Below are 15,269 nucleotides of genomic sequence, written 5' to 3' on the forward strand. Positions count from 1 at the left end.
GATCTAATGTTTGAGTACGATTAGCCAAGAGATTAATTTGTAATAGTAGTAAAGATTTTGCACCGCGCCATAAACAGTAAACGCTCCGCCTCAAAGCACAGAAAAGGCGGCTGTCAATGCAAAAAAGAAATCGAAACAAAGCGAGCAGAAAGTAGTAATTAGTAATATACTAAAGGAAACTTTACTTACAACGCAGGTGTTAGAAGAACCACCGAGCATCACAAATTTCAACCTACTGCCAATATTACATTATGTGAAGTTGAACCTAAGCCAATTTTTGTTCTTATTTTGGGAGTTCTAACCAAAATCCAGTAGCCGTATTAAACTAGTAGTAGCAGCAGTAGTAAGCAAGTAATCAAAAACTAAAAACACATGACGATAAGTGAACAGAGTAAAAAGAAGGAATTAATAATCTATGATGAAAAAATTGAAACAGAGTGAGAGAGAGAAGAAAGAGGAGGGGGGTGGTTCTCAGAAATCCTCGTCCAACTTAAAGACATGGTGGGCGACTCCATTTCCGTTCAAACTGGACATGACGGACGCCTTCTGATATTCCCCGACCCTCTTCTCAAAGAAATTGGTCTTTCCCTGCAGGCTGATCAGCTCCATCCAATCGAACGGGTTCTGCACATTGTACACCTTCCCGCATCCCAGCGCCCCCAACAACCTATCCGCCACGAATTCGATGTACTGGCTCATCAAATCCCCATTCATCCCCACCAGCGCGCAGGGCAGCGCCTCGCACACGAACTCCCTCTCTATCTCCACCGCCTCCGCCACGATTCCCCTCACCCTCTCCTCGCTCAGCTTCGCCCTCAGCAGCCCGTACAGCAGGCACGCGAAGTCGCAGTGCAGCCCCTCGTCCCGCGAGATCAGCTCGTTGGAGAAGGTCAAGCCCGGCATCAGCCCCCGCTTCTTCACCCAGAATATGGCGCAAAAGCTCCCAGAGAAGAATATCCCCTCCACGCAGGCGAAGGCCACCAGGCGCTCCGCGAAGGACTCGGAGCCGTCGATCCAGCGGAGGGCCCACTTGGCCTTCTTCTCCACGCAGGGGATGGTGTCGATGGCGTGGAAGAGCCGGTGCTTCTCGTCGGAGTCCTTGATGTAGGACTCCAGGAGGAGGCTGTACATTTCGGAGTGGATGTTCTCGATGGCGATCTGGAAGCCGTAGAAGGCGCGGGCCTCGGAAACCTGGACTTCCTTCATGAAGCGGCCGGCGAGGTTCTCGAGGACGATGCCGTCGGAGGCGGCGAAGAAGGCGAGGACGTAAGTGATGAAGTGGCGGTCGCCCGGGGTGAGGGTGTAATCCCAGTCGCGGAGGTCCTGAGAGAGGTCCACCTCCTCGGCGGTCCAGAAGGAGGCCTCGGCTTTCTTGTACATTTCCCAAATCTGAGGGTACTGAATGGGGAACATGCAGAATCGATCTGGGTTTGGGGCCAGCAGTGGCTCTTCTTGGAGGGGGAGGGATGGCATTTTTTTCCTCTTTTTTTTTTTTTTTTCTAATTTGTGATTAGGGCGGAGGCTAGGGATGAGACGAAAGAGGGAAACAGAGGGATGAAGAGATGGTTGGTTGAGGAAGGAAAGGGCGGGTTTGCCTTGATATTTAAAAGATCCTCCTCAGGGAAACGAGACGGGAGAGATGTAGTACTACTGGTATTTTTCTTCTTCCTTTTTTTTTTTTTTTTGAATTCATGGGTTGGCGCGTTGTTTTTTGAGTTTTTGGGACGAAAAGCTTGCGGGGGAATGAACCCAACCAGACTGGCGCCATTACCCGCTACACGACTATGAGGGAGTTTTAAATTTTAAAAAAAAAAAAAAAAAGAGCAGAAGAAGAAAAAGAAGAACGTTACGAAGCGTGGTCAACAAGATTGGGGAAACTTTTGAACTTCGAAATTCTTTTAAACATTTGACAGAACATTGGACCCGGCTAAGGAGGGAAAGAGGCTCCTCTCGAAGTTATGAGCGACTTATATTATTAATTGCTACCATTCCATTTTTTTTTTTTTTAATAACTTGGGCGGGCGAGACGGGGTTAACTCCACGTCATTCTGAGTTGAAATCGTTCGTGGTGATATAATTTATTTGATTATTCTTAGTAGTACAGAGCAGAAGCGCTAATCCAATTGACTATTCTGAATGCAATATTTGGGATGATTTTGGCGCCATTACTAATAGTTGCTGGATCCTACATTATTGTGATCTCTTCTACCAGAAACTGGAATCACACAAGAAAATCTGGTACCCTCTCCTCGTTGTGCCATTCCATGGCAACAGGCAACAGCTACAAAACAAGTCACCAACAGAGCAGAAGGTAGTTTAGTCTCCTCCAATTCCCAATAATCCAGTTGCAGCTATCCCCTTTCCCATAACGTCGTCGGAGTAGGTGTATGTGTAGGTATAAATTGTTGACGTATGACCCAAAAAAAGGGCAAATACCCATTGCCACCACTGCTAACAAAATCCATTTAGATGCAATTTACAACCTTTTCATTAGCAGCCCAACATCATTGTATTATGTACAGGATTTCCCTTGATGAGGTCTTAGTGACTTTAAACAAAATTAAGGGTGAGTTCTTTCCTTTTTACTCCAGAATCTTCATCATCTGAAACCATCCATGGCTGTTTTGGACCCTGAACACAAAATAAGAAATATGCTTCTAAGACTGAAAGAAAGGAGAATCAAATCTCAAGCACAGCAAGATTCACAATTACAATCCTTCAGAAGAAAGAAATCATGCATTTGCTCTAAAAAGGTGGAGAAGAGATGGACGACATAATCCATATTGTTTATGACACGCCTGATTCCAAACAACCAGGGCAACAATTAGCCAAAGGTTGACTTTTGAGATCAAACTAGATAACAAGTATCTGAATGATATTTTTCTGTGTGTTTATCTATATATGCAAAGATCCTAACTCTAATTAGGACTAAGGAAAAGGTTGATATGTAGAGCATAGAATGGCGCATAATTCGAGGCGGATAGGTACAGAAAACAACAGCCATAATTACGAACACCCAGTATCCTATATTTTCTGTCCTGTCAAAGTTTGAGTCTGTCTTTTGACGCTTCTGCATCTCTAGCATTTAGTTTCATTCATAGAAGTTCAAATTAGTATCCGTAAAGTCACTTTTTCATCCTTGGGCAGTTGTCCAAGTGGGAAGTATATCCTATGGGGCAGAAAAAGTCTATTGTGAGAATGAAATATGAAACCAGAGATGTTTCCCTAATTTAATTCAGCAAGAAAGCACATGGAACTTGCATGCTCCAGTGAGATCAGGTGTCATCTCAGGGAAGGCAGAGAGAAGAAGACTATCTACCTTACAACAATTTGTCAAAAGAGGCTTTACCTTTCCTTGCCGCAAAATCAGGGCAGAACTACCAGTCATATCAACCACTGTCGATGGGTCAGCCACTCTAATACCAGCATCAACAATGAAATCAAGGCCCTAAAGCATCATAGACACTGAAAATTAAATAAATATACCAAAAATTCCCAGTGTGGTGAAAAGGGGATGCAAACTTTGGAATTGGGACCTTAGCTCAAAATCTATGTTACCATAGCAACTGAGTGAACAAAATATGTCACAAACCTCTACATCCCAGTCACAAGATTTCTTTCTTCCAATTTTTTCATTTTTCCTTCTCTTCTGATTTTTTTGGCGAATCAGGAGGCGATCAGGTAAAGTAGAGGGTGCAATAACAACCAATGAAACGGTCTAATCAATCTGATTCGAGCAACTAGAAACAAAACGACAATCAAGTATCACTAGAAAAGCTCACCTCTGGCCCATAAACATCAGCTATCACAACAGGATCCAATATCCACTCACTCTCTCTCATTGATTTTACACTGGAAAGATGAATACAATCTCAATGAGCAGAATGTCAGGTTATGTCAAAAAAAGATCACATGCATATTTATATTGACACTCAATTTGAAAATCTCATCAGATCATAGCTTAGTGCCTAGCATGCCAAACTACCTTGTAGCTATTAAAGGAGCATCCATCTTCTCCAGAATTGCTTGGCACACGGTATCATCTGGTATACGAACGCCTACATTTTTCCTTGATACATACTTTGATGCAGTAGTTCCATATCTTGTACATTGCCTCGGTAGAGCTTTGCTCGCAGTTAAAATAAAAGTGTACTGCATGTCAAAAAAAATGGAGATTCTGCTACTGATTACCTCCAGTTTTGATGTTTTAGGAATCTAGGGTACTCAAAGAAAGCAGCACTCATCCATCAGCTATTCACATGGACTCAGGTGTCCATATTGGGTACGAGTACACTTGTCAAGTTCTATAGAAAACACTCAGCGATGGGCAAAAGCTTAGATATGGAATTTGTATATAGTACATGAAAACGCTCATAGTAGCAAAAAACTCTGTATGCGTGTAATACCCCACTTGGTCTCCATATAGCTAAATTACTGATTTTGTTAACGAGAACAACAAACATGTTGGAGGTAGAATTTCTTTGTTGTTGTTCTTTAGTACTAAGATGCCTTACAAGGATACTTAGGCTGTATAGTAGTTCATACTGCGGATTTTTAAGTTCCAAGATCCCCATTTAAAGTCAAAGCACCCAAGTGATGTGACCAAATCTGACACATTCCTATGCCAGCACCAATGTCAACAGAGGTGCTTTCAGATTAAATGAAGATTCAATGTCAAAGAACAAAATTATACCACCAAAAATGGCTCTATTCCTACTCAAAACCCTAAAAAAGAAAAAAAAAACCAGAGAAGGATATTAAAAACACATAGGAAATGCCTAAACGTTACTCTATGAACAAACTCATAGGAAAACGTCTGAGTTTGTTTATAGAAGTGAAAGATTTTTCATAATAGGACATGCATAACATTGCCTCTATCAAGGACAAAATAATCAATCCAAAATAAATAAATAAATAAAACAAGGACAAAGTAACTAAAAGAATTCGACTTACGGGACCGGGTAAACATTGCTTAACAGCTCGAAAGATGTCTGTAAGGCCCTGGTTATTGCCACGGGGAAATCCAGTTGTATATGTATCTATGTCGTGAAAGGAACGGCATAGAATACTAAGGGGCTGCCAAAAGCATCAGAAAAGCATTGGCAACAATTCAGAAACAAACATCTTGAAATGCAGAACATGCAGCATACTGCAATCTCAATAATATGCCGAGTCACATATGCATGCTTGAACCATCTAGTTGCACAATATTCTACAAAACCCATCAAATGTCAGTCTTTATCCTATAAGTGGTTCCAGAAGAAAGCTAAAAGAAATGATCGTTCTTACCTTTGAAGCCTCTATTTTCTTTAGTCTGCAAAAAGATTAAAGAAAATCATCATTTAAGAAAAGTCCCAAGGCAAAAGCAAAAAAGGGTAAATTGCAGAAAGTGGCATCACCCACCTACGAAGACGTTCAACAGCTGAGTGGCTTCTCAGGTCACAAGCCAATGCATAACTAATCATCAGAGGACCATGCATAAGAACAATAACCAATTAAGAAAGAAGAAACTAGATTTAATTAGCTTAAATCTTATAGGTTTTAAAAGATGAAATGCCGTGTGGTAAATTAGATGATGTTAGGAATTTCTTTTGGGTCTGCATCACATCACAAAAATAAACCAATTACATCCACCAATAAATCCTAGGCAATTAAAAGTATCTTAAGAGTGATACAGATAATCAGCAGACAACAAATTGGAAAGCTGAAGTCAATCATTGAGTAGCTAGCCTTCTAATTTGTTGAAGGGGTTTTTTTTTTTTTTTTTTTTTTTTGGAGATTGTTCACGAGCCACAAGCATAGTCAAGACTCAAGAAGCTAATGAAAGAAAACATGTAGAAAGGTAGAATATGCCATACACAGTGTCAGTTGGAATGACTCCAACAGCACCCTGTTTCAGAAGGTCAATCACTGGATCCAATTTCCACAAGTCTGACCCGGATGGATCGACGGCAACATAGGTCAAGCCATCCTCCTGAAAGAAGTGCAAATTATCCCTATAATATACCAGTACAGTAGCTGTAATTGTAATTTTAACAGTACATAGTAGGAGTATTAAATTTATTGGTCCGTGAGTTTAGTTTCATGCAGCTGTCTAACCCTCTTTCTGTGCCCAGAGAGTTGGTCATCACCGCACGGATGGAGATATAAATTACAAAGATCCCGGGGTGGCGTACCTTAGTAGCGAATCACATACACTTAAACACGCTGGTGTAGTCCTACTTACTACGACTGCTAATTCTAGCCCAGGACACCATTAAACCCAAAAATAAATAAATAAATAAAAGATCATTAGAGATACAAATGGAAAACCTTGGTGAAGCGAGGCGCAGAGTACTTAATCCTTTTGGGGCTTCTCTTCACAACTGCTAACGCCGTCAACTGACGTCTCCTCTGATCACTAGTCACATTCGGGAAAAACACGCGGCTGCTGGCTAGTAGCGGACTCAACGACCGCCGGAAGGAAAAGCCAGCTGCCGAGTCCCCACCACAGCTGCACACGAGTTTCGCTTCGGCCGCCATACCAAATTTTTCTCCAGAAATTTTGAAGCTCTACTCCTCTAGCCAAAGCCCATAATCTGGTATCGTGTTATGGAGTAAGACGACAAAATTGTTCTCCGGGTTCTTTCTGCAGAACCAGTAACGAGTATCGGCGTCTGTAGCTTTGACGGTGAGAGTTTTGCTTGCAACTTAAAATCTGAACCTTGGTGGACCAGAGTAGGATCCAGGACGTGTCACGGGTCACGCCCCAGCCCAGTAATCTGACATTTACTATGACAAAAAAAAGGAAGAAAATAATAGAAAAGAAAATCTTTCTCCATCAATAATAACAATTATTAAACATATAGACTAAGGGTGAACGCTCGGGATCCACGTCGGACATGGTCATCCTCCGCGTGGCGAGATGGGATTGGCTCAATGTTGACGTGGCGCGAATTGATTAGTTGTCAATTGTGCTTGTTGCACGTGATTCTGCCTCCCCTTCCTTTGTCCTGTCTTTCGTTGCTTCCGGTTCTGTGATGTCTTTTCTTCCTTCCGCTTCATCAGCTTCCTCTCTACCCACTCCAACCTGCTTCTTTTTTTTCCGGCCACATATTGGTGTTGTTTCCACTCCAAAATTTACCTTGGTTGCACCTGATTTTTTCTCTCCTCTCTCATTCGTTCATCTTTCCTTCCGCTTGTTTTTGCTACTGTGTTGCTTTCTGTCCACTTCTTTCTCCCTTTTCGGCCAGACCCTAAGGCTGTTTCAGCCAGACAATTGACTTCCTCTTTGTTTCTTGCTCTTCCTCTGTTGTCAGAGAGCAGGTGAGTTGCTCTTGCAAACAGCTGCCCATGTCAAATCACACCCACCTTTCTTCGATTTTTTGTCACAAATGGTCTAGGGTTACAAAATTTACTGTCCTCTCTCTCTCTCTCAAGACTTCTGCTGTCCCTCTCTTTCTTCTCTTCCTCTCAGTAGCTTGTCTCTTTTCCAGTTCTTCCTCTTTTTTTTTCCTCCAATAAAATACTCGTGCTTCCGTTTGCTTTGGTAAATCGTTATTTGTATCAAAGAAGGGCTTGGAGTTCTTTTTTTTCAGTTCTTTCGTTCTTTAGTCTTCGATCTAACTATGTATTTTACTCATTGCTGTTTTTTATGTTTGAAGCAAGTGTTCTTTAGATGGGCGATAATACAGACGAAGGAAAGAGATCTAAGGTAATAAATCTTTTTTTTGAGCCAAGAATTTAGAACTCCGTGTTTGATATACTTACTTTTCATACTTTTATGTTTTCATTTATGGTTTTAGAGATTTGATTGATAACTTTTTTTTTTTATTATTGTGAAAGGAATTTTCTCTTTTATTCCATTCGATTCACAATTTTTCCCTCTATTGTACAGAGAGCAGATAGTGTCAACAGATGAAAGGAAGATAAACCTGGTTCTTTTATTTTTTGAAGTAAAATTGACGGGAAGGAGCAAAAAAGATTTAACTTTTTTAAGTTTGAGTTTTTCTTTAGTTTATTTTTGAATCATTTTTCTAATTCTATGCTAAACTATACCTCCAAGTTTCTACTTTCTCTTCGTTTTTTCCTTTTTATTGAAGGTTAAAGGTTTTAATGTCTTGTTTAGTTATTGGTTTTGTTGCTGCTCGTAGTCTTACTTTGACATTGCTTTCCTTTGAATATTTGTAAGTGTTTTTTGATCTCTCAGTTTTGTTATTTGTAAGTGGTTTGGTTTCATTTTGCATCATCCAAAACTTTCTAATGCTAATTTCATTCATAGTTGGTTTGCCCTTTATATTTTCCTCTTAGTGGGTTTTTCAATGCGATGCTTTTTTTAATTAATTATCTATTTTTAAACTTGGGTCTACGGAAAAAGATAAGTGAGCCAAACAAAAGTTACATATAGCCTAATGTTAATTGAAGCATATGGTAGTGGAATCCAATATAATCCAGCTCTTTATCTTCTGCTTACATATACATATATATACATATATTTGCGTATTATTACTTCTTCGTCTTTCACTATTGAATTTCAATACATGGTTTATTTGTCTTTTGCATTGTGTTTTATAGTGAAAAATTTGTGAAAACTTACTGTTTGTGTTGTCTTTGTCTATCCACTTGGAAACATTCACAGATACGTTAAGTGATCCAAGAGTACTTGAAAACTACTAATCGCATGCCCATGATAGTTTTGGTCAATTTCACTGTTCTCATGGAAAAATAAATTCTTTGAAATCTGTCAAAATCCCTTGAACAGCATTTTTTCAAAATGGATAATCTCTTATTAAAGCTATGGTATATGTATTATGAAGGCTTTCATGGAATTGTGATAAAGTTTGAGGTAGTGATAGAAGATATGCCTCGGGCTGCGAAGTGTTTGGAGATTTTTCTTTGAGGACGTTGATAATGGTAGATGTATTTAGTATTGAGTGATGTGGTATAGCTTTTGATAGATTGTGATTTACCTTAGTTGTGGCCTTAGAGTGGTCCATTAGTTGTGACCTTAGAATCCAGTGATTTTGTGTAGTGCATTTGAGTTGTTTGAGAAAATGTCTAAGTGAAAATTTCATCCAATTTATGGTGATCTTATAATAGAACTTAAGGCTATCTATAACTGAGTGTTACCATGCAAAATATAGTGATGTTGCCCTATAATTGGGACTGATATTTGAAGAATTGCAGATAAATTGTATTCTCTATGACTCTCTGATTGACAGTACAAAGAAATTTTTATTATGACTTTTTGCAGATCTGCATTAGCTGCATCAACAGTATCCATGTTGACCGTTGTTTAAAATGAGGAGAATTTTGAGTTTTTCAGTGACTGTTAGAGTAAAACATTTGATACATGACATTGAAAGTAGACTGGTATGATTGCAAGGCTGGTTGATTGCTGTTATTGGAATGGTATTAAAATGTAAATAGCTGTGATCTTTCATTTATCTTTCAAAAAGGGTTGGCTAAAAAGTCTCACTTTAAATTCATGTCACTATTGTGCACTTTGGTTTAGGGGTGCTAGCAAGTCAAGCTGCTCGCGAGTAGTTTGATCAAAAACTTGACTCGAGCTCGATTTTGCAAGTCAAGCTGCTCGCGAGTAGTTTGATCAAAAACTTGACTCGAACTCGATAAAATCGAGCTCGAGTTACACGTTAAATTTAACGAGTTGAGTTCGAGCTCAATAAATAAGTACTCGAGTGCTCGCCGAGTTTAATCGAGCTTTCATATTTTATTTATATTTTATTATATACTATATATTTTTTAAAAAAATTATAGATTTATTTCAAAACTCGAGCTCGAACTCGAGTAGCTCGGGCTTGATATTTACTCGAGCTTATTCGAGCTCAAACGAGTCGAGCTCGAGTTTAGTTTTATTTCATCGAGTCGAGCTCGAGTCCAAATTTTTTTACTCAATCGAGCTCGAGTAGCACAAATTTTGATAGAGCTCGACTCGGCTCGATAGCACCTCTACTTTGGTTCATTCTTCATAACGTAATGCTTCATTTGTTTCTGGCGATTTTTCCTGCCTTCTTTGCAGACATCTTCTTTTTATCTTCATATTTATAAGATCCGTTTCACAGAAAATAAAATACAAATTTTAGGAAAGCAGCCATCCGATTTATTTCTTGCTACCATTTCTTTAGTTCTAAGTGAGCAGATCCCTTTTGCAGGCAAGAGTATGACATTGTAAGTGTGCGTACACAGTTCCCTTGGAAATTGTAATTGAATTTCAAGCTTCGCAGTTTTCATTTCCCTCTTTGATGGCTGAATATTGTTTTGAATATGCATTAAATTTGAAATGCTTTGCTGTATAAGCTTCTAACAACCCAAGCAGTAAAATAATATGGTCTAGCAATTTGTTTGGATCATAACATTTAAGGGCTTTGATATGCTAATGGCTTATTTTCTAAGATCAAAGCTCTTTGGGAAGCTGCAGTAAGGATTGCAGGCTATATAAAATGTTATTTGGAAGGTCTAATGCATGCATTCTGCTTTCTGGTACAATTTGATGGAAAGATATTGCATATGCAAGGTAAATGCTGCTCTAAGTGTTTGCATAACCAATTGGACACCTTGCATCCCTCTGGTCTTCTTGAATGTTTAGCTGTGATCATACTGCTTCTCAAAAGTAGTCAGACAGTTGGATGTGATGTGTTACCAGGGATTCTTAAATCATTTTCCAGGTGTTTGAAACTCAACCTTTTAGGTTCTAAGGGTACATATCCTAGCTCTTAAAATTTATTGTGTCTATTCTAGATACTAAACCTTTTCGCCAGGTAAAACTCATAATTTAAAGTTAGGCTTTTTGAAAGTTGTATGAGCCTCCAAAATTTGTACATATCTGAATATGCTGAAGTGTCCGGTGCTATTTTGTTTCAACAACACTCTAATCCAAAAATGATTTTATTTAGTATAAGAAGTTTGAATGCGGAGTGATGAATGAATAGACATTGTTTGAAACTTTTGAGTTTTCTTAAAAATTAGTGTGTCTGCTTTAATGTTCTAATCCAAAAATGATTTTATTTAGTATAAGAAGTTTGGATACGGAGTGATGAATGATTAGACATTGTTTGAAACTTTTGAGTTTTCTTAAAAATTAGTGTGTCTGCTTTAATGTCATCGTTAAAGTTATTTGTAATAAAGAAACTGCACTTTCTACTATGATTTGTTTTTGTTGTTCTTTTTAATAGCTTGATGTTTTCTTGGGGTTTGGGTCACTGCTGGTTTTGAGGGCTGATATACAGATACAAAATGTGCGTATTTGAGACCTCAGGGCTGAAATTCATTTTCTGTATTTTATTGGCCCAGAAATTTGGACCTTGGAGATGAAGGATTTCATTTGTATATTTGTCAACATGCTATAGTTTTTAATGCCAATATGTCAAAGGGTTACTTTAGATAGGGAACAAGATCTCATAAGATCTTGCATGTTAATGAATGTCTAGGCTTGCGGAATTGTTTACACAAGCCACTAATGTTTTTACAGTATACCTTTAGAAGAAAGATCTGCTAAGTTGCCAGTTATAGTATAAGATCTTGTCATAATATATATGTGTGTGTGTGTGTGTGCGTGTGTATATATTGGTGTAGATAAGCTTTCAGCTTTCAGACATCACTGCAACTGATGTTATGAGGTACTTTTCAGTTGCATATTTTAAGCTTTAAGCTTTTGGACTTCTGTGCATGTGATATTACTAATAAGGTCCTTTCCTGCTATAGATTGATGGTTGTGTTTCACCAAGTACAACTTATCATTGAGTAGTAAATCTGATAAAAGGAATCGTGGTTACATGTTTACATGCGCAAGAATCTACTCAATTCAAAGGATCAAGATATAATCGAAATGTTGATACTCCAAAATTTTGGTTTTTGGTTATATTTCACATACCTTAGAGGCAAATCACCAGAGAAATTCATAAGTTCATATAAGTGCTTTTTTTTTTTTGTAAGAAACGGGATCCAGAAGTTTGACAATCTGATATATTTGTGTCCAGAAGTTTGAAATTTATATGATGTTTGACAATCTGATATATTTGTGTATTTCATTCCAGATGAATTTCTGATACTATTTTATTTTTGCTGTTGTCAGGAGCAACATTATCTGTGATAACAAACATATGATTGTTGGACTTTCTGATGGATCATTGTATAATATATCATGGAAGGGAGAGGTAATGTGAATGTAGCAGTTCCTCCATGTCTTTCAAATGCACATTGAAGAAGCATATTTGTAGCTTAGGTGCTGAATTCATTTTTTAGCACAATTATAAAATGTTGTGTTTATTCCCTTTCTACTTGCTTAACATGATGATGTTAATGGAGATTGGAAAGCATCCAAAAACCCGCATCTCCCGCTAAAAAAGGTTCAATCAGGTTATCATTTAACTTATTCTGTGATGCAGTTCTGTGGGGTTGTTGATCTTGACATTTCACTCTCTGATGGAAGTGGAGCTGATAAATTGTCTCATTCTTTGGACAATGGTCTTCCTTCTAATGGAGCACAAGGTGTTTCTCTGCCCATGAATTATATAAGGAAGAAGTCTGCTATTGTGCACATGGAGTTTTCCTTCTCACTGAGGTTACTGTTTTTGCTCTTTTGTGATGAACAACTTGTGTCATGTTCTGCAAGTAAGAAAGGATTAAAGCAAGCTGATTTAATTAAAGTTGAAAAGAAACTGGCATATGGTTATGCTGTATGTGCCCCAGTTGCTTCGGAGCAACAAATTCTTGTTGTGGGTACAAAAAGGGGAGATGTTGAATTGTATGACCTCACAGATTCTGCTTTCCTTGTTCGTGCTGTTTCTTTATATGACTGGGGGTAAGTGCTCTGTTTTAAATTGCACGGAAGAATACTTATTTGCTGCATTCAACCTTCTCCTTTAACAATCAGGCTGTCTCGAGCAACTGCGTTCAACATTATAACTTCGTACTTTTTGCATGATCTTCTAGGCATTCATCAGCTCAACTTCCACAACCTAAACATTCAAGATGAAAACTAAACTTGTTTGCTTTTCATATTTACAATGTCTGTATAATTACAACTTCTTTCCAGTACTACTAATTTTTTCCTCAAATTCCTGTATGATATAGCTCAATTTTCTACCACTAATTTTCATTTTCGCCAATATTACTAGCTAAACGTTAATTGAGCATGTATACCACCGCGCACAGCGCGGTGTTACCACCTAGTTGTTGATGAGAGGAAATAATGGATTGGGTGGTATATCAGGAGAGAATGCAAGTAAAATAATAAGTTCGAGATCTTTCACTTACACTAACAAATATGAATTTAAAATAATAGTATTAAGGGCATCCAATGAAGTTGTAATTTGGTGTCATTATTTTAAAATTCAAATTAAAAGTTCAAAAAATAACATAGAATTTTTATTTCAAGATCCAATTGCCACGTCTCTCTCTTTATTATTATATTATTGTATAGATAAAGTGTTACATTTCAAAATCGTCTCGACTTTACTATCAGGTAATATCTCTTCCATAGAGACAAGTAACGTTGCGCTATTTTATTCAACTTCACTGTTGGCATTACTTGAGCTTGAGTCTTGAATCGAAAAAGACCATTACTCAAATCTCATCTCATCTCTCCTGTACACGTTGAGATGTCCAACTATCTCATTCGATACCAGCTCTTTTGGAAATTGGATGCAGTTACTAATTCATGATCTGACATATATAGAATGAAAGCTTTATTCTCGATTCTACGAGAATTTTTATGAAAGCCTTTCACTTGCTTCTTTTCGATGGAATTTTGATTTTTCCAGAATATATCTTAATTTTTGGCCATCGCCCTTTCTAACGAAATCAGAGAATAAATGAAAATAGATAAACCACCACGAAACTAAAGCAAATTTTTTGTTTGGACAGTGGAGTTTTTTCAAAAAAACAAAATGCTACGGGATGTTTTTAGAGGCTTTTTAAACAATCTGACTAACGCGTGTCAATTAAACATCCAATAATAAAGGCCTCAAATGTTATTTTGCAAAGTAGCATACTCCATCCGTCCCACTTTGCGATAGAGGGAGTAATTAATTTAAGAAAATATCTAAATATAAGAAATCTTGGTGTTATTTTCCAAAGGAAAATATTATTTACACTCATTTTCTAGAATCACACTTCTAATGTCATTGTAATCACATAATTTTTATTTATTATATTATATGATAAAACAAGTAACGAGAGTATAAACAACAAAAGTTGAGTGTAAATAACCTATTCTGTTCAAAAAATGTATAAGGATTGAAAAATTAATTTGAGAAAATATCGAGAAACAAGGATTGAAATAATTTTAATTATGTATAAGTACCTGTTAGAAATGTAAATTATTTGAGATATGTCTCCATGGTAACTAGTGATGAACTATCCTATTTGGTTGAGCTTATTTGTGATGTAATGTATGTGAGATAAACAGGTAATTGGGAAGATAAAAAGGTGTATTGAAAATTGTAATGATAGTAGTGTGTTTGTACTGGAGATTATTTGCCTAATGGGTTTGGGTGTTGGGTTTATAAGTCTCCTCAGTACCCTCACTAGTTACCATGGCTTTTGAGGTGTACTGTGGACTTATGTTTGTAAAGTCAATAGTCAGATTTCTTGAAATTGACAAAAAAAAAATAGGATAGTTCATCACTTTTTCTCTTTTTGTGAATATGGGATAGCTCATCACTTCAGCGACACCTCCAAACTCCGACACCTGCAGGTTTCATGTTTTATGTACTGACAAAAACCTGGGTAGACCCGATACACGTCTCCGCTTGTAGACCGAGCGGTCCATAACTTACCACGTCGCCAATATGTATTCTAAATATGCAAAAGCAATTCTCGGACCCTAGATTGAGGCAGAAGCTTTTTCCCGTTTCTGTGTTCCATCTCAACCCCTCTGCATTTGAAAGCCCAAAACGATACCAACTATCACGGAACTTCTTCCCAAGACTCGTTGTATGGCCACGGCCTTCTTTTTATTCCCCGTCTTTCTTCCTGATGGTTGACGGAAAACATCCCAACTCCATCAGTGCAGTAAATAATCAGACATGCAACTTCTCTTTTTCATTTCTTTTTTTTTTTTCCTATGTTACTATAACCAATTTTGCCTTTTGAATCATATTTATGTATACTGAACTAAGCGATTTTGGAGCAAAGACGCAAATCATTAGGAACACAATCATATTCTCATCCATTTCAACTTTAGAGAGAAAACAGACCAAAAGAAAAATGGGCTGAAAAAATTGAGGAGAAGAAGAGAGGAAGAAAGCCATTAATCCCGCCTTTTCTTT

The 15,269-nt window shown here is 37.8% G+C and overlaps 3 protein-coding genes across 8 annotated transcripts; 1 reads left to right on the forward strand and 2 right to left on the reverse strand.

Annotated features, from left to right (window-relative positions):
* Window positions 1-152: 152 nt before the first annotated feature.
* LOC113722888 (ribonucleoside-diphosphate reductase small chain) lies at window positions 153-1,686 on the reverse strand. Its single transcript, XM_027246113.2, has one exon. It carries the CDS (start codon window positions 1,471-1,473, stop codon window positions 472-474), a length of 1,002 nt encoding a protein of 333 aa, XP_027101914.2. The 5' UTR covers window positions 1,474-1,686; the 3' UTR covers window positions 153-471.
* A 778-nt stretch (window positions 1,687-2,464) lies between these two features.
* LOC113722889 (uncharacterized) lies at window positions 2,465-6,760 on the reverse strand. The gene is made up of 9 exons (XM_027246114.2): window positions 6,313-6,760; window positions 5,859-5,974; window positions 5,404-5,457; window positions 5,290-5,314; window positions 4,954-5,076; window positions 3,986-4,152; window positions 3,783-3,852; window positions 3,350-3,448; window positions 2,465-2,631 (listed from the first exon to the last, which is right to left on the reverse strand). Exons 1-9 carry the CDS (start codon window positions 6,520-6,522, stop codon window positions 2,551-2,553), a joined length of 945 nt encoding a protein of 314 aa, XP_027101915.1. The 5' UTR covers window positions 6,523-6,760; the 3' UTR covers window positions 2,465-2,550.
* A 148-nt stretch (window positions 6,761-6,908) lies between these two features.
* On the forward strand, window positions 6,909-13,090 carry LOC113722890 (uncharacterized). Of its 6 annotated transcripts, none has more exons than XM_072059606.1 (5): window positions 6,909-7,528; window positions 7,644-7,693; window positions 7,877-12,152; window positions 12,384-12,799; window positions 12,931-13,090. In XM_072059606.1, the coding sequence occupies exons 3-5, from the start codon at window positions 12,099-12,101 to the stop codon at window positions 12,971-12,973; spliced, it is 513 nt and encodes a 170-aa protein (XP_071915707.1). In that variant the 5' UTR covers window positions 6,909-7,528; window positions 7,644-7,693; window positions 7,877-12,098; the 3' UTR covers window positions 12,974-13,090. The 6 variants fall into 6 exon arrangements, with proteins under 6 accessions (XP_071915707.1, XP_027101918.2, XP_071915709.1 ...); XM_027246117.2 differs by having other exon boundaries at window positions 12,071-12,152; XM_072059608.1 differs by having other exon boundaries at window positions 6,909-7,305.
* Window positions 13,091-15,269: the final 2,179 nt, after the last annotated feature.

The sequence above is a fragment of the Coffea arabica genome, chromosome 7e, assembly GCF_036785885.1.
Source record: "Coffea arabica cultivar ET-39 chromosome 7e, Coffea Arabica ET-39 HiFi, whole genome shotgun sequence".
Taxonomy (NCBI): Eukaryota; Viridiplantae; Streptophyta; class Magnoliopsida; order Gentianales; family Rubiaceae; genus Coffea; species Coffea arabica.